The sequence below is a fragment of the Oncorhynchus clarkii genome, chromosome 14 (genome assembly GCF_045791955.1).
Source record: "Oncorhynchus clarkii lewisi isolate Uvic-CL-2024 chromosome 14, UVic_Ocla_1.0, whole genome shotgun sequence".
In the NCBI taxonomy this organism is placed as follows: domain Eukaryota; kingdom Metazoa; phylum Chordata; class Actinopteri; order Salmoniformes; family Salmonidae; genus Oncorhynchus; species Oncorhynchus clarkii.
In genome coordinates, this window is record NC_092160.1 from 26,350,998 (window position 1) to 26,369,283 (window position 18,286).

General features: G+C 47.9%; 1 protein-coding gene across 1 annotated transcript; it reads right to left on the reverse strand.

The window, feature by feature from the left end:
* Window positions 1-1,620: 1,620 nt before the first annotated feature.
* On the reverse strand, window positions 1,621-17,435 carry LOC139366459 (EH domain-containing protein 1-like). Its single transcript, XM_071103955.1, has 7 exons — window positions 17,367-17,435; window positions 16,608-17,040; window positions 9,458-9,555; window positions 6,370-6,611; window positions 3,245-3,415; window positions 2,843-3,007; window positions 1,621-2,588 (listed from the first exon to the last, which is right to left on the reverse strand). Exons 2-7 carry the CDS (start codon window positions 16,994-16,996, stop codon window positions 2,049-2,051), a joined length of 1,605 nt encoding a protein of 534 aa, XP_070960056.1. The 5' UTR covers window positions 16,997-17,040; window positions 17,367-17,435; the 3' UTR covers window positions 1,621-2,048.
* Between the last annotated feature and the right edge of the window lie 851 nt (window positions 17,436-18,286).

Sequence of the window (18,286 nt, forward strand, 5' to 3'; positions counted from 1 at the left end):
ACAGTGTCAGAGCGTGACAGAGTATCACACAGTCTGAGTTTCATGCTGGGCCCATAGGTGATAGTTTGACATGAGGCAAAACGTGTGTCTGTGTCACAGGAGGTTGGTTGCACATTAATTGGGGAGGATGGGCCCATGGTAATGGCTGGAGAGGAATGGATGGAATGGTTTCCATGTGTTTGATGCTAAAGGAGAGAAAGATGCAGAATGTTGTTTGCTGTCACAGAGACACAAAGGAAACATAAAGAATAAAACAGCTACAGTAGGTATAACCTTCATTGTATGTAGTGGGCATCAAGTTCAAATAGTAAAAGGTGCAACACAAAGCACAAAAACAAGCTTCAAGGTGTGAACAGACAACTGCTTCTACAGATGTAAAACAACCCACATGCTGCATTCAAACAGCAGCTGAGCCTGTTATACAGTGAGCATGCCAACACACAGAAGACCAGGGTGCCTCTGCATAACTCACATTCCTGTCCCTGGACCATTCTCTACGAGGTAGATGTCGTTTGAGTGAAAAATATATATGATTACCATAGAGACAAGGCATTGTGTGCAAAACAACTAGGCAGGGTTGGGTGGGGGGCATGTCATAGTGATGGTATGTGAGTTGTGGAAAAAGTCAACATTGTCAATTGCAATCAATCAAGTAAATCGGTTGAGTGTAAACATATGGTTACTCTTGTACTCTGTTTGAATCAAATATGGAAATAAGAGCATTTGAAATGGTGCAAAACAGGTTGTGGTGAAACCAGTCTAGTTGTTTAAAACTTGTTTTTGAAAGCTTCAATGGTTTCAACTAAAAATGTATGTCTCTGTCCGTTTATGATTTGTGTTAACGTTCTGGAACTTTTTCCAACTGTCCTTCCAGCATTGTAAATGATCTCCACATGTTCACTGTGAAAGTGCTCCAGAATCTCATAATCACTTCCTTCTCTCTCACACTGTCAGTATCTTCACTTGATCAATAGGCCGACAGCTGTATCTCTCCACCCTTGTTCAAAACATATTTTACAAGCAGATGCATAAGCCAAGTCCTGTCATCAGGTGTTTGCTTCCAGCCCAGCAGACTGTGACCAGTTCTCACCTACAGGGGGCACTTACGTATTCAATTCAATACAGTTTGACATTTCTAAATAACACAATGACCAAACCGGCTGCACATGTATAACCGTGCGTACGTTGAGTTGGTCTAATCCCCACCAGATGCGACCAGGACACGCCGGTTGAAATATCAAAACTCTGATAAAAAATTGTGTGTTCTCAACTCCGACAATTAATCCACAGATAAAAGGGGAAACCTAGTTAGTTTCTAGTAATCTCTCCTCCTTCAGTCTTCTGTGGCAACCAACTTTAAGGTGCATTACTGCAACCAACAGGACTGGAGTGTGGACTTCATCTTTCAATCACCCATGTGGGTATATGCTCCTAAAAACCAATGAGTAGATGGGAGAAGCGGGACTTTCAGCGTGTCAAGTGTCTAACATAGAACCATGCTACATTTTAGCGCCTGGCTACGCAGATGCTCGCGAGCAGTTTGGATGAAATGATTGAATGTGTAAATTGCAACACGGCCAGTATGTAAAAGTTTTCCAACATATTAAATACTAGACTACCTTCTTGGGATAAATATTTCCTTTTAATTCATCTGAGAAAATAATAAAATGGAAGCATTTGAATGCATCTCATAGTAAACAGACAGGAAATACAAAAATATAGATAAAATATTCTAATTTAGAATTGTTTTTTCTTCAAAAAGGATGTTAATTATGTCTCTTTGGATCAACATATGGACAGTATATTTTTTGGATCTGATATATTTGCAAAACATTTATTTAGCAAGTTTCCCCATCCAGCAATCAACCCATTTTGTTCCGTTAATGTCCATTCATAAGTACCAACTCTCCACCCGCCCAACCATCCCTCAGCTAATCTTCAGAAACATTTTCCCCCACGCCTCAAAACAACCCCTCCTTAACCCAGCCCTCCCCAGTCTGTCCCTGGCTCATTAGATTGTGGTTTTCCCCCTTCCTCCCAGTCCCATATCACTCTCCCATATCAATCTCCTGGTGGCGTTTAGAAGGTGGCACTAGGTGTTCCGGAAGCTTCCCCGGCAGCTCATGCCCCTCCAGCTTCACCTTGATCAGGTGATTGGCCAACGCAAACTCCTCGTCGTCCAGGTAACCATCCTTATCCACGTCGGCCAGCTTCCAGATCTTGCCCAGGACCGTGTTGGGCAGCTTGGACTTCACCATCTCCTTCTTGGCTGCCGCGCCCGACACTTTACCATTGATCGGCGACAGCGTGTAGAAAATCTCATCGTATGAGGGTTTGTCCTTGCCCACCACCCACTCCAGCTCGTCGATGCCTTCCCCGGCTCCCTCTCCGTAGCCGTGGCCGAAGGGGCCGGACATGGTGCCCTCGAAGGCGCCTCCGTGGACAGCCTGGCTGGGCATGGCGGCTTCCTCCTGGCGGACCAGGGTCATGAGGCGGGCGATGTCGTTGGCCAACATGTCCTCCACAGCCTCTAGCAGCTTGGGCTTCATGGTAGAGAACTTAGAGAAGTCGTGGCCAGCCAGGAGCTCCTACAGAGATGAAGGAGAGGGGAGATGTATACTATGTTATGTTAAAGGTCTGATGTCATTAATAAAGAATGTGTTCATCATTGGATGGTCTTCATTTCTTTAACAACATAATATGGAGGACAGGATAACACTTCAGTTTGTAGAGTCACATTCATTAACCTCTGGTGTGGATGTGTGTACGGAAACTATACCATCAACTTTTCTCTGAGGAAACAAAGGCTAAACTAGATATGGATTCAGAGGCTCCATCTCACCTGCATCTTCTTGAGTTTAGGGAAGTCTCCAGGGGAGATCTGATGTTCCCTCTCTATCTTCAGGTACGTCTCTCCCAGGTTGGCGATCAGCTCCTTCTTCTTGTTCTCCTTCCCAAACACACTGGGCATCTCCTTCTTCAGAGAGCTGATGATGTAGGCATGGACCTGGACAAGGGTTCAAAGGTCACACAACCTTTAGAAACAAGCTATCGACCCAGACTGATATTCTGCCATAATAAACCTAAAGATGTAGGCATGGACAAGGGTTCAAACATCCTTTAGAAACTACCGGTTGACCCACAACAAAATACTACTAACTTTAACTCTGCTAAAGTGCCCTCTTGGATATTCCATCACACCTTCCCTACACCCATCTGGGAACCCTCCCCCATCCCGTCTCACCTTAGCCAGCCGTGCCCTCTTGATGAGGTCATTGAGTTTCCGTATCGCTGCATTCCGGGGAAGCCCCTGGATGTCCTGGAACAAGTCCTGTTCCTCAGCCTCAAACAGCTTCCTGTTGTCAGGGATCAGGAGAGGCTGGGCCCAGAACGACCCGATGTACACCCTCACCACCTGAGGACCACAATACAAACGGCCTCTCACTGTCAACTGTGTTTCTTTTCAGCAAACTTGACATTACAAGATTCAACAACAGACATAAACTGAACAAGTTCCACAGACATGTGACTAACAGAAATTGAATAATGTGTCCCTGAACAAAAGGGGGGGGGACTAAATCAAAAGTAACAGTCATTATCTGGTGTGGCCACCAGCTGCATTAAGTACTGCAGTGCATCTCCTCCTCATGGACTGCACCATATTTGCCAGTTCCTGCTGCACCTGCAAGTTCCCGGACATTTCTGTGGGGGGAATGGGATCCGGGCTCTTCACTGGCCATGGCAGAACACTGACATTTCTATCTTGCAGGAAATCATGCACAGAATGAGCAGTATGGCTGGTGGCATTGTCATGCTGGAGGGTCATGTCAGGCTTAGCCTGCAGGAAGGGTACCACATGAGGGAGGAGAATGTCTTCCCTGTAACGCACAGCATTGAGATTGCCTGCAATGACAACAAGCTCAGTCTAATGATGCTGTGACACACCGCCCCAGACCATGACGGACCCTACACCTCCAAATCGATCCCGCTCCAGAGTACAAGCCTCGGTGTAACGCTCATTCCTTGGACGATAAACGTGAATCTGACTCATCCCTGTTGAGACAAAACCGTGACTCGTCAGTGAAGAGCACTTTTTGTCAGTCCTGTCTGGAACAGCGATGGTGGGTTTGTGCCCATAGGCGACGTTGTTGCCGGTGATGTCTGGTGAGGACCTGCCTTACAACAGGCCTACAAGCCCTCAGTCCAGCCTCTCTCAGCCTATTGCGGACAGTCAGAGCACTGATGGAGGGATTGTGCATTCCTGGTTCTGGTAGGTGTGATGTTCGGATGTACCGATCCTGTGCAGGTGTCGTTACACGTGGTCTGCCACTGCGAGGACGATCAGCTGTCCGTCCTGTCTCCCTGTAGGGCTGTCTTAGGCGTCTCACAGTACGGACATTGCAATTTATTGCCCTGGCCACATCAGCAGTCCTCATGCCTCCTTGCAGCATGCCTAAGGCACATTCACACAGATGAGCAGAGACCCTGGGCATCTTTCTTTTTGTGTTTTTCCAGAGTCAGTAGAAAGGCCTCTTTAGTGTCCTAAGTTCTCATAACTGTGACCTTAATTGTCTACCATCTGTAAGCTGTTAGTGTCTTAACGACCGTTCCACAGGTGCATGTTCATTAATTGTTTATGGTTCATTGAACAAGCATGGGAAACAGTGTTTAAAACCTTTACAATGAAGATCTGTGAAGTTATTTGGATTTTTATGAATTATCTTTGGAAGACAGGGTCCTGAAAAAGAGACGTTTCTTTTTTTGCTGAGTTTATGTACACACACACACACACACACACACACACACACACACACACACACACACACACACACACACACACACACACACACACACACACACAAAAGTTGGGATCACTTAGAAATGTCCTTGTTTTTGAAAGAAAAGCACATTTGTCCAGTAAAATAACATCAAATTGATCAGAAATACAGTGTAGACATTGTTGTAAATGACTATTGTAGCTGGAAATGGGTGATTTTTTATGGTATATCTACATAGGCGTACAGAGACCCATTATCAGCAACCATCACTCCTGTGTTCCAGTGGCACATTGTGTTAGTTAATCCAAGTTTATCATTTTAAAAATGGCTAATTGATATTTAGAAAACCCTTTTGCAATTATCTTAGCACAGCTGAAAACTGTTGTGCTAATTGAAGAAGCAATAAAACTGGCCTTCTTTAGACTAGTTGAGTATCTGGACGATCAGCATTTGTGGGTTCGATTACTGGCTGAAAATGGCCAGAAATAAAGACTTTCTTCTGAAACTCATCAGTCTATTCTTGTTCTGAGAAATTAAGGCTATTCCATGCAAGAAATTTTGAAGAAATTGAAGAGCTCATACAACGCTGTGTACTACTCCCTTCACAGAACGAACTGGCTCTAAACAGAATAGAAAGAGGAGTGGGAGGCCCCGGTGCACAACTGAGCAAGAGGACAAGTACATTAATATCTAGTTTAAGAAACAGACGCCTCACAAATCCTCAACTGCCAGCTTCCTTAAATAGTACCCGCAAAACACCAATCTCAACGTCAACAGTGAAGAGGCGACTCCGGGATGCTGGCCTTCTAGGCAGAGTTGCAAAGAAAAAGCCATTTCTCAGAATAAAAAGAAAATATTGTCCATTGTGGCCCCAAACTTTTGAACAGTAGTGTATATGCCATTTAGCACACCTTTGTCCAAAGCGACTTAGTAGTGTGGGTGACCCCAGAGAGAACACAATGGAACTAAGTTGTTAGACTTTACTGTTTCTTTTATCCTTAAATGTTGTTTTGTTTTGTTGTCATCCGACAGCTAAGGCAACTCTATATGTATTTAAAAATGTCTGCATCTGATATGGCACCCTACTCCCAATATAGAGTTCCTTTTGATTGTGGGAAAGTAGTGTATTATATAGGGAAAGTAGTGTATTATATAGGGAAAGTAGTGTATTATATAGGGAAAGTAGTGTACTATATAAGGAAAGTAGTGAACTATATAAGGAAAGTAGTGTACTATATAAGGAAAGTAGTGAACTATATAAGGAAAGTAGTGAACTATATAAGGAAAGTAGTGAACTATATAAGGAAAGTAGTGTACTATATAAGGAAAGTAGTGAACTATATAAGGAAAGTAGTGAACTATATAAGGAAAGTAGTGAACTATATAAGGAAAGTAGTGAACTATATAAGGAAAGTAGTGAACTATATAAGGAAAGTAGTGAACTATATAAGGAAAGTAGTGAACTATATAAGGAAAGTAGTGAACTATATAAGGAAAGTAGTGTACTATATAAGGAAAGTAGTGAACTATATAGGGAATAGGGTGCGATTTCAGGCACATCTTTGTCGAAATAAAACAAATAATAAGTCACCTCGGGGGTGTTGATGATCTTCCCCAGCGACCACATGAGGGCACCGTAAACCCTCATCAGCTGCTGCGTGTTGATCTGGTCAGCCTTGTTCAGCACCACGCGCATCTTGTCCTCGTGGTTCTTCAGGGCGCGGATCACCTCAGAGAACTCGTCTGAGATGTCCAGCTTGTGGGCGTCAAACAGGAGGATGATGCGGTCCACACGCTCCGCAAACCACTCCAGTACTGCTGCAAAGTCATAACCTGTGGAGCGGCAAGGCGGGTTACGCTGGATTCACACAGTCTGGACTGTCTATCAGCAAGACTTATGTTAAGGAGGAACCCCAAATGAGATTGTGGGGAGAAAGATGACAAAATGAATAGGAAAAGTGGATATTGGGTTTTGATGGTGTGGGTTGTGGTGTATTGTGGCTAACATGACCCTATAATGGACAACACTACTGATGGACATACTGAAAGTATAGAACCTATGCAGCATGTTTCAAAACGTCTCTGATTCTGTCCAAATATTCAAACGTGTTCAGTGCCATCCTCTTTAGCCTATTTAAAAAACAACAGGAAACAGAGGAGTCTGAAAAGCAATAGGAACAGAGAGGCTTTTTCCTTTTCTGAACAGAAGCCTGGGGAGTTCTGGCGCAGCGAGCCGAGGCTCTTTAAAAATACAAAGGAAGAGAAATAGAGGGGGGAATTATGGTTTTGATTAGTGCCGTCATCTGATCGGAGAAGAATGCAGGCAGTCAGTCTAAAAAGCTAATCTACGCAGCTGGCCACACAATCAGCACCAGATCTGCTGCACACGCATTCCAGGAGTAGGCTTTGTGCATGTGTGTGTCAGGGGGGTGGGAGGGGCAGTGGAAAGAGTGAGTGGGAGAGAACAAATGCGAGCAAGAGAAAGTGAGTGAAAGAGACAGAATCACAGACAGAGAGGAGAAAGGGAAATCATAACACTAGCATATCAAAACAGGAGAGAGAGAGAGAGATGGGGGAGACGGAGAGAGATGGGGGAATCTGGGAATCTGAAAGTCAGAGGCCTGTGGGATTTAGAGGACATTCTTTCCATCAAATGGAGTTTGAAACAACTGTCTCCACACAATGACTACTGCACCACTCTCTCCAGTCTACCAACAACTGTTGCTTCTAACACGCACAATACCAGCTCCCGGCCCTGTCATACACCCGATGAACAATAGTCAGCTCTGTGTGTGTGTGTGTGTAATGATAGTGGTCTGAGGTATGTATGTGGTATTGAAGTAAAGCATTTCACCCCCCAAGGCTAAATAGAGTCATCTTGACACACATAGATGTATGCATTTACACACTTTCCCTCTGCTCCTCCTCTCATTGCTCTTAGCTATGTTTATCTCTCATACGTTCCCTCTGCTCCTCCTCTCATAGCTCTTAGCTATGTTAATCTCTCTCATACTTTCCCTCTGCTCCTCATCTCATAGCTTTTAGCTATGTTTATCTCATAGCTCTTAGCTATGTTTCTCTCATACTTTCCCCTTATCTCATAGCTCTTAACCATGTTTATCTCTCATACTTTCCCCTCATCTCATAACTCTTAGCTGTGTCTCTCATACTTTCCCCTCCTCATCTCATAGCTCTTAGCTATGTTTAGCTCTCATACTTTCCCCTCATCTCATAGCTTAGCTATGTTTATCTCTCTCATACTTACCCTCATCTCATAGCTCTTAGCTATGTTTATCTCTCATACTTTCCCCTCATCTCTTAGCTATGTTTATCTCTCATACTTTCCCCTCATCTCTTAGCTATGTTTATCTCTCATACTTTCCCCTCATCTCATAGTTGTGTTTCTCTCATACTTTCCCCTCCTCATCTCATAGCTCTTAGCTATGTTTATCTCTCATACTTTCCCCTCATCTCATAGCTCTTAGCTATGTTTATCTCTCGTACTTTTCCCTCATCTCATAGCTCTTAGCTATGTTTATCTCTCATACTTTCCCCTCATCTCATAGCTCTTAGCTATGTTTATCTCTCATACTTTCCCCTCCTCTCATAGCTCTTAGCTATGTTTATCTCTCATACTTTCCCTTCATCTCATAGCTCTTAGCTATGTTTATCTCTCATACTTTCCCCTCATCTCATAGCTCTTAGCTATGTTTATCTCTCATACTTTCCCCTCATCATCTCATAGCTCTTAGCTATGTTTCTCTCTATCATACTTCTCCATGTTGTCCCTTCTTTCCTTGTCTCTACTCTTTTGGGATCTCTGCCCAGCTCTCTAGCAGTCTTGTTTAGCAGTCTTTTTGCTTGGGGGTAGATTCTGTTCATGTCTGGAACCAACAGAAACATGAACAGCTTCTACACCCAAGCCATAAGACTGCTAAATAGCTAATCGGAGTACCTTTACTTCTTTTTTTTAACCCACACATTCTTATGACACATAACACGGGCACACATGCATACTGACGCCACACAGACACCAAATACACTGCTGCTGTCTATCATCGATCCTGTTGCCTAATCACTTTAACACTACCCATATGTACATAGCTACCTGGTACTCCTTGTATATAGCCATGTTATTTTTGACTTGTTATTCACTGTGTATTTACTTCTGGTGTCACTATTTCAACAACAACAAAAAATCATTATATATATATATATATACTAAGCATTCAACTCTGCAACTCACTGTTAGGCTACACTTGTTGCTTATGAAGCATGATGTGACAAATACAATTTGATCTCTCAACCTTTCACTTGAAGTGGGGGAAAAAAAATGACCCAATAAGAAATTATATGACCAAATAGTATTAGCAGAATGAGCCAATAAGATATTGGCTGAACATTACCAGAAAATGTGCAACATAGGGATTGTGGGGAAACTCACAGTCATCTCAGTTCTAGTCAGCTTCCCTTCCTAGGGACCCCAAATGTCATAAGAGTCAGTTGCATTAGTTGTACTTCTCTTAACAGAAAAGAGAAGTCTAGCATACTATTCTCTCATCTTAGGTGAGGTTTAAATTGCCTGTGTTACCTCTGACCCACTTAGTGGTTGACACCTTTATAGAGAACTGTGGGAAAAAACATACAAGCAAGTATTTTTGCGTGGGTGTGAGGCTGACCTCTGCTTATCCTCTGTTTCTCTCCCGACAGGATTCCAGGGGTATCGATGATACTGATGCTCTCCAGGACCGGGTTGGACATCTGAGCACACGTAAATCTGTAAGGAGATGGAGTGGAGGGTGGAAGTGAAAGAGGTAGAAATAAAGAGAAAGGGATGTTGAAACAAAGACAGGCATTAATCTACGTCTAAACTGCTTACAGTCAACCTGTCACGGCTAGAAATGGGAATTGAATGGTTTGTCTAGAAGTAGAACAAAACAAAATACAAAAACAAGCGTGAGAGTTAAATGCTGCATCATTTATTAAACTGTCCATAGAATAACTAACTTATGAATAACCTTGACTCACTGGCAAGCCTAAACAATACATCATATTATAGTCATGCATTAGTCAGCCCAAACATAATGTCCCTCAGCCTAAAACTTCAAGTGGGTAAGTGTATAATTGGGAGCAAATCATGACACACACAGAGAAAACAACATGTTTTGTATCTGGAGAGAGAGGGCTAGGTCGGTCAAACAGACGACTGCAGTTTCCTCAGGCAGGAACAACGATTGTTACGTTTAACCACTTATTTTCCATCTCATCCCAGAACTCCGCTGCCCCACCGCTCCCTCAGAACTCCGCTGCCCCACCGCTCCCTCAGAACTCCGCTGCCCCACCGCTCCCTCAGAACTCCGCTGCCCCACCGCTCCCTCAGAACTCCGCTGCCCCACCGCTCCCCCAGAACTCCGCTGCCCCACCGCTCCCCCAGAACTCCGCTGCCCCACCGCTCCCCCAGAACTCCGCTGCCCCAGAACTCCGCTCCCCCAGAACTCCGCTGCCCCACCGCTCCCCCAGAACTCCGCTCCCCCAGAACTCCACTGCCCCACCGCTCCCCCAGAACTCCGCTCCCCCAGAACTCCGCTCCCCCAGATCTCCGCTGCCCCACAACTCCGCTCCCCCAGAACTCCGCTGCCCCACCGCTCCCCCAGAACTCCGCTGCCCCACCGCTCCCCCAGAACTCCGCTGCCCCACCGCTCCCCCAGAACTCCGCTGCCCCACCGCTCCCCCAGATCTCCGCTGCCCCAGAACTCCGCTGCCCCACCGCTCCCCCAGAACTCCGCTCCCCCAGAACTCCGCTCCCCCAGAACTCCGCTGCCCCACCGCTCCCTCAGAACTCCGCTACCCCACCGCTCCCCCAGATCTCCGCTGCCCCAGAACTCCGCTCCCCCAGAACTCCGCTGCCCCACCGCTCCCCCAGATCTCCGCTCCCCCAGAACTCCGCTCCCCCACCGCTCCCCCAGAACTCCGCTCCCCCAGATCTCCGCTCCCCCAGATCTCCGCTCCCTCAGAACTCCGCTCCCCCAGAACTCCCCCAGAACTCCGCTCCCCCAGAACTCCGCTGCCCCACCGCTCCCCCAGAACTCCGCTGCCCCACCGCTCCCCCAGATCTCCGCTGCCCCAGAACTCTGCTCCCCCAGAACTCCGCTCCCCCAGAACTCCGCTCCCCCAGAACTCCGCTGCCCCACCGCTCCCTCAGAACTCCGCTGCCCCACCGCTCCCCCAGAACTCCGCTGCCCCAGAACTCCGCTCCCCCAGAACTCCGCTGCCCCACCGCTCCCCCAGAACTCCGCTGCCCCAGAACTCCGCTCCCCCAGAACTCCGCTGCCCCACCGCTCCCCCAGAACTCCGCTCCCCCAGAACTCCGCTGCCCCACCGCTCCCCCAGAACTCCGCTCCCCAGAACTCCGCTCCCCCAGATCTCCGCTGCCCCACCGCTCCCCCAGAACTCCGCTCCCCCAGAACTCCGCTGCCCCACCGCTCCCCCAGAACTACGCTGCCCCACCGCTCCCCCAGAACTCCGCTGCCCCACCGCTCCCCCAGAACTCCGCTGCCCCACCGCTCCCCCAGAACTCCGCTGCCCCACCGCTCCCCCAGAACTCCGCTGCCCCAGAACTCCGCTCCCCCAGAACTCCGCTGCCCCACCGCTCCCCCAGAACTCCGCTCCCCCAGAACTCCGCTGCCCCACCGCTCCCCCAGAACTCCGCTGCCCCACCGCTCCCCCAGATCTCCGCTGCCCCACCGCTCCCCCAGATCTCCGCTGCCCCACCGCTCCCCCAGAACTCCGCTGCCCCAGAACTCCGCTCCCCCACCGCTCCCTCAGAACTCCGCTCCCCCAGAACTCCGCTGCCCCACCGCTCCCCCAGATCTCCGCTGCCCCACCGCTCCCCCAGATCTCCGCTGCCCCAGAACTCCGCTGCCCCACCGCTCCCCCAGAACTCCGCTCCCCCAGAACTCCGCTGCCCCACCGCTCCCCCAGATCTCCGCTGCCCCACCGCTCCCCCAGATCTCCGCTGCCCCACCGCTCCCCCAGAACTCCGCTCCCCCAGAACTCCGCTGCCCCACCGCTCCCTCAGATCTCCGCTGCCCCAGAACTTCGCTCCCCCAGAACTCCGCTCCCCCAGAACTCCGCTGCCCCACCGCTCCCTCAGATCTCCGCTCCCCCAGAACTCCGCTCCCCCAGAACTCCCCCAGAACTCCCCAAGAACTCCGCTCCCCCAGAACTCCCCCAGAACTCCGCTCCCTCAGAACTCCCCCAGAACTCCGCTGCCCCACCGCTCCCCCAGAACTCCCCCAGAACTCCGCTGCCCCACCGCTCCCCCAGAACTCCGCTGCCACAGAACTCCGCTCCCCCACCGCTCCCTCAGAACTCCGCTGCCCCACCGCTCCCCCACCGCTCCCCCAGATCTCCGCTGCCCCACCGCTCCCTCAGAACTCCGCTCCCCCAGAACTCCGCTGCCCCACCGCTCCCCCACCGCTCCCCCAGATCTCCGCTGCCCCACCGCTCCCCCAGAACTCCGCTGCCCCACCGCTCCCCCAGAACTCCGCTGCCCCACCGCTCCCCCAGAACTCCGCTGCCCCACCGCTCCCCCAGAACTCCGCTGCCCCACCGCTCCCCCAGAACTCTGCTCCCCCAGAACTCCGCTGCCCCACCGCTCCCGCAGAACTCCGCTCCCCCAGAACTCCGCTCCCCCAGAACTCCCCCAGATCTCCGCTGCCCCACCGCTCCCCCAGATCTCCGCTGCCCCACCGCTCCCCCAGAACTCCGCTCCCCCAGAACTCCGCTGCCCCAGAACTCCGCTGCCCCACCGCTCCCTCAGATCTCCGCTGCCCCAGAACTCCGCTCCCCCAGAACTCCGCTGCCCCACCGCTCCCCCAGATCTCCGCTGCCCCACCGCTCCCCCAGATCTCCGCTGCCCCACCGCTCCCCCAGAACTCCGCTCCCCCAGAACTCCGCTGCCCCACCGCTCCCTCAGATCTCCGCTCCCCCAGAACGCCGCTCCCCCAGAACTCCGCTCCCCCAGAACTCCGCTGCCCCACCGCTCCCTCAGATCTCCGCTGCCCCAGAACTCCGCTCCCCCAGAACTCCGCTCCCCCAGAACTCCCCCAGAACTCCGCTCCCCCAGAACTCCCCCAGAACTCCGCTGCCCCACCGCTCCCCCAGAACTCCCCCAGAACTCCGCTGCCCCACCGCTCCCCCAGAACTTATATTCTGGACATTATACTACAGGCATTGTCACAATACTAGTAGAACTAAGCTCTTAGCTTAAATTATCACACAAACACTCATAGGAGAGGAAATTTAAGGCCAAACAAGAAGTAAAATAAATAGGGGTGTGAAAAGTCCTGTGGTAGAGGAGTATCATATCACAAAAGGAATATTACATATCCCAACCAGCTAAAGGCTGGAGCTGCCGCTTTCAAGGTGCGGAACACTAATCCTGGCGCTTATAAGAAATCCTGCTACGACCTAAGACGAGGAATCAAACAGGCAAAGCGTCAATACAGGACTAAGATGGAATCCTACTACGCTGGCTCTGACGCTAGTCGGATGTGTCAGGTCTTGAAAACTATCACAGATTACAGAGGGAAAACCAGCCGCGGGAGGTCAGTGAACTGGCAGTGTGGTGCCAGGACAACAATCTGTCCCTCAATGTCAGCAAGACAAAGGAGCTGATCGTGGACTACAGGGTCCACATCACTAAGGAATTAACATGGTCCACACACACACCAACACAGTCATTGAGAAGGCACAACACCTCATCCCCCTCAGGAGCCTGAAAAGATTTGTCATGGGCCCTCAGATCCTCAAAAAGTTCTACATCAAGTCCAAGTCTGGAACCAGCATGACTCCCAACAGGACCCTGAACAGCCATAAGATTTCTAAATAGTTAACCAAATAGCCACCCGGACTATCTGCAATACCCCCCCACCCCTAACACACTAAATTGTTTAACTCATCACATACGCTGCTGCTACTGTTTATCTATCCTGTGGCCTAGTCACTTTACCCCCCATCTACATGTACATATCGTCACTCACTGTGTATTTGTTCCTTGTGTTATTATCTTTCTATTATTTTTCAATGTTTCTCTCTGCATTGTTGGGAAGGGCCTGCAAGTAAGCATTTCACCGTCAGTCTACACCCGTCAGTCTACACCCGTTGTTGAGTCTACACCCGTCAGTCTACACCCGTTGTTGAGTCTACACCCGTCAGTCTACACCAGTCAGTCTACACCCGTCAGTCTACACCAGTCAGTCTACACCAGTCAGTCTACACCAGTCAGTCTACACCAGTCAGTCTACACCAGTCAGTCTACACCAGTCAGTCTACACCCGTTGTTGACAAATGGGATTTGAAAGTCCAAGCCATCCAGTTGATCTAATATTTTTCACACAAAGCTCAGCACAACTGTGCTAACCTCAGAATCTCTCCCGCTCCACCAGACACTACTCAAACAGTAACCCCCATCCTCTCTGAACCCTTCATCAGGCAGCCCCACAACTCCCCAAAGTGAAGAAATACTATGAGGCTTGAGGACATTGTGTGCAAGTAGGACCAAGTACTTAACATTTCCCTTTGAGATGTTACTGGAAGACCCCATGCAGTAATGTGCAGAGTCAGTGTCCTGAAATAACAGGCTGAGTTCAGTAAAACGGAACCCCATCCCGCTGACTCTTACTACAACCATTGTGGACACACACACACACACACACAGAGAGGCCGATGGCTGGTTGTGGTAATTAAAGGCCAACACTCTTGTTATAGATCTATAATCATCTCACCATCTGTGTCTGTGCTGCTCCCTCGGTTACAATAGTCATCAGTCTTGTTGTGAAACAGCCCTGTCTAATGGGCCTTGTGACGCCTTGTTCATCTCGTCAATTAGCCTCTAAGCGAGGCTAATTATCAATTGACCCTCATTGACTTTCTCTGTTATGAGCCAACAGAAATCTATTGTACAGATGCATCCTGGGCAATGTAGTACCCCTGAACAGGAGTGAGCAGCAGTGTAGTCCAGTATCAGTGGTGACCCATGTGTCTTGAACCAGCATATGGCAGTGTGCGAAGCACCACAGCTAATCTGGGGTTGAGGAAATGACCTATTGCCAGGTTGAGCACATGACTTCCTCTAAAACCTGTCCAGTCAGTCTGTAGCACAGAGAGAGACAAGGCCAGGTTTATCTAACCATCTGTTTAGGTGCTGTGTCTTGTGGTGACAGCCAAGCTCTCACAGAGAGGAGATATCCATTGGAAAGAAGGACTACTTCAGTAAAGGACACTGAAATAAACCAACCTTGAGGGATTCTGTGTTTAAAGTAGTGATGGGGGAAGAAAATAAAAAGTTGCATATCGGGATAATATTTGACAATATTTCATATAGTATTGTTTTTGACAATATAATTTTGGCACTTGTTGGCTGTACTGTACCTCCACCAAAATGCCAGGATTTTTCCTTCATAGTTTGTTCTCCATCTTCTTTTTAAATAGGGAGCCAATTTGTTTTCAGCACTTTTATTTCCATTACTGATCAAAACCAGTTCTCTCATGGCTCTTGTCCCACTGCAGCAGACGCATGGTGAGCAATACGTTTGGAACATTAAATCGCAATAAAATCACAGCATCGAATCTTAATAATACATGTAGAAAATGGGGAGAATCAGAATAGCCTACACATCCTATTGCACCTCAGTATTGTGATAATTTGGTTTATTTAAAGATTGGATATGATTGGGATCCCCATTAGCCGATGCCTATTGTGAGGTCCCTGGCAATTCCCAGCCCTAGTTTGAAGTCTGAAAGAAAACAGAGAGCACACATAAAGCCCCAGGACAGACAAACTCCCATTGATTGTTGTCATAATGTCATATAGAACAGACTAGAACAACTGACTGTGGTGTCAGAATGTGCCATAGAGCAGTCTGGACCACTGAATCACTTTGATTTGTCATGGTAATGAGTCATTGAACACACAAGGAGACCAGATGAGTATTGACTAGTCGGCTGCGTTTAGACAGGGAGCCCAATTAAGTGTTAAAATATCAGAATTAGGCTGCCTGCAACCATTATAGCCTAGATTCTGACTTACTGTGCTGTCACACTACCATAAAGAACATACCAGCACTGCACTTTGACTTCATCTCATAGCAGGCAGAAGCCACAGTGGGAATTGGACAGCTGTTACTACTGGTGTGGCAGCTGTAACCTGCCCTGGGATGTCCATTCAACTAAGAGGAAGACATAACTCACTGTGTTGCCTGGCTACTGTAAACAGTCATTCATATTTTCTTAATTTACCTTACAGTGACATGAGCCCAAATCAATCTGCTGCAGTGTAGCCAGACTAGGATGTGACTCATCTAGTTTAGGCTAGGTGCTGTTACACACTGTTCAAATAGCCAAGGGGAAAAGGTTGTCTACTTGGCAAGGTGACTTTTCCAGGTGGGTTTAACAAACAGGTGTTTGTAGTGGATGCAACAGAGGCTACAATCTGTTGTGGTGATGAATTGAAGGTATAAACACCTTGGGCTAAATGACTGGAGGAATATGATGCAACAGTAGAGATTTTGTTTCAAAGAGTCCCTACATGGAGAGGCTTGTGCCGGAGGTATTATATGGAATGCTGGGAGTGGTGTCACTGTCAATGACATTATGACTGTCACCTGACACTTCATCAGATCAGGTGATCAACAATCAAGTAACAATGTTATGAAATGAGCTGCTGGCTATTAGTCCTACGTATGAGGTATAGCCTTTTTGTATACTGTACTTTACAAAAGGCATACCCTCCCCTACTAGTGCGTGGGAACTTGGAATGAGTATTACCTGTTGAGGAACGCGTTACCAAATGCGTTGAGTTTGCGGAAGGGTTTTTTGGGGTCGACAACCAAGGCGTTGCCAGGTATCATCCCGTCCTGGTCACCGTGCATCACAGCTATGAAAGAGTCTGTCGTCGGCTCGGGACCGATCCTCATACCGGGGAAGTCTTGCTCCATCAGGTGCCGAATAAAGGTAGTTTTCCCGGTCGAGTACTGACCGACCAAAAGAACCATGGGTTTGTTGTCGAAGTCCGCATCCTCGAGCGCCGGTGAATGGAAGTCGTGGAATTGGTAGCTGTCCTCCAGGGGAAAGAGTTTAGTCCGGTAAAGTTTCTTCAAACCTTGCGAAACATCCTGGAACGGTTCTGGCGTTTTTTTATCCCTAGTGCGGAACATGGTGGGCTGTTGAGCTGGTTTGACACAGCAGTGTCGCTTTGGATCTGAAAACAGCAGAGAGAGATGGCGATGTGGCTAAGTTGTTAGTGCAACTCTTATCATAGATCACAGTAGTAGAGTAACGTTGGCTAAAGTAGGCGAGTCTTAAAGTGTTGATTGTCCCTCCCTCCCGACTAGCCAAACACGCCCCAACTAGTTTGTCCTACTAGTCAATCACGCACCAAGCACAATCCCTCTCCAGTAACTTGAGAATGAATGTATCTAGCCAGCTATTGGCAATCTTTCATAGAAGTCGAGAGCGTAATTTCTCTTAAAAATTGTAATAATAAAAACCCACTATCCTTTAAAAGGAGGAAAACATAACTTTTACCTGTCCTTTAGAGTTATGTGACCGCGTTCACCTGCTGGCTGACACTTGTGTGTGTGACACGCAGAAAGCGGAAGTGGAATGTGAACTTCAAAATAAAAGTCCCACCGAATGAATGAAGTACGTAGGCCTATCGTCGCTCAAAATTATGAAAGTGAGGAATGAGGATGAAGAAACAGGCAATTGGCTCATCGTCATTTTACCCAGTCTAATGACAGCTGCAGCACATTGCTAGTTTGGCCTCACTATCCGGCAATTCCTTAAAAGTTGGACTCAGCTCTATAATACCCTGTCTGATAGCCAAATAAAAATGTGTGTGTGTGTGTTCATTGCTGGCCCAAATATGTGGTAGGCTGTGGTAAAGACCAGACACACTAAACAAGAGAGACAATTACAGTAAATGCCAGTATCTTTATTGTGAAAAGAAACACTGAAAAGAAACACAATATAAATACATTCGTATTAAAAGGCCTACTCAAGTACAGTACGTACAACGTTACATACAGTAGATTTAGGTCTACACAGTGCACCCAGGGTGATGACCAGCGGTGTCTCTCCGCCCATAACAGCAGCTCCACTGGAACCCTGAGCTATTCCATATGGAGATGCTGTTACAGCCAGCGGACACCAGACACTGGAGTTATAGCGCACTTTATCACACAGCTGTAAAGCCACATGATTCGATGGTAAACCATTTACGTACTCTTATCACAAGTCTCAAATTGTCTTGTCATATAGCGTGAGATTAGACTGCCCCCTGTTGATCAAAGAGAATTACAACACTGTGCCATAAATCTGAACATGTGATGACACTGCATAAAAAGCATGTGATAATGGAGCTAAGACACCATTAAGAATGACACCTACTTTATTTTATTATTACCTTTGATCTACCTTATTGCTAATTTACAATACAGATTGCG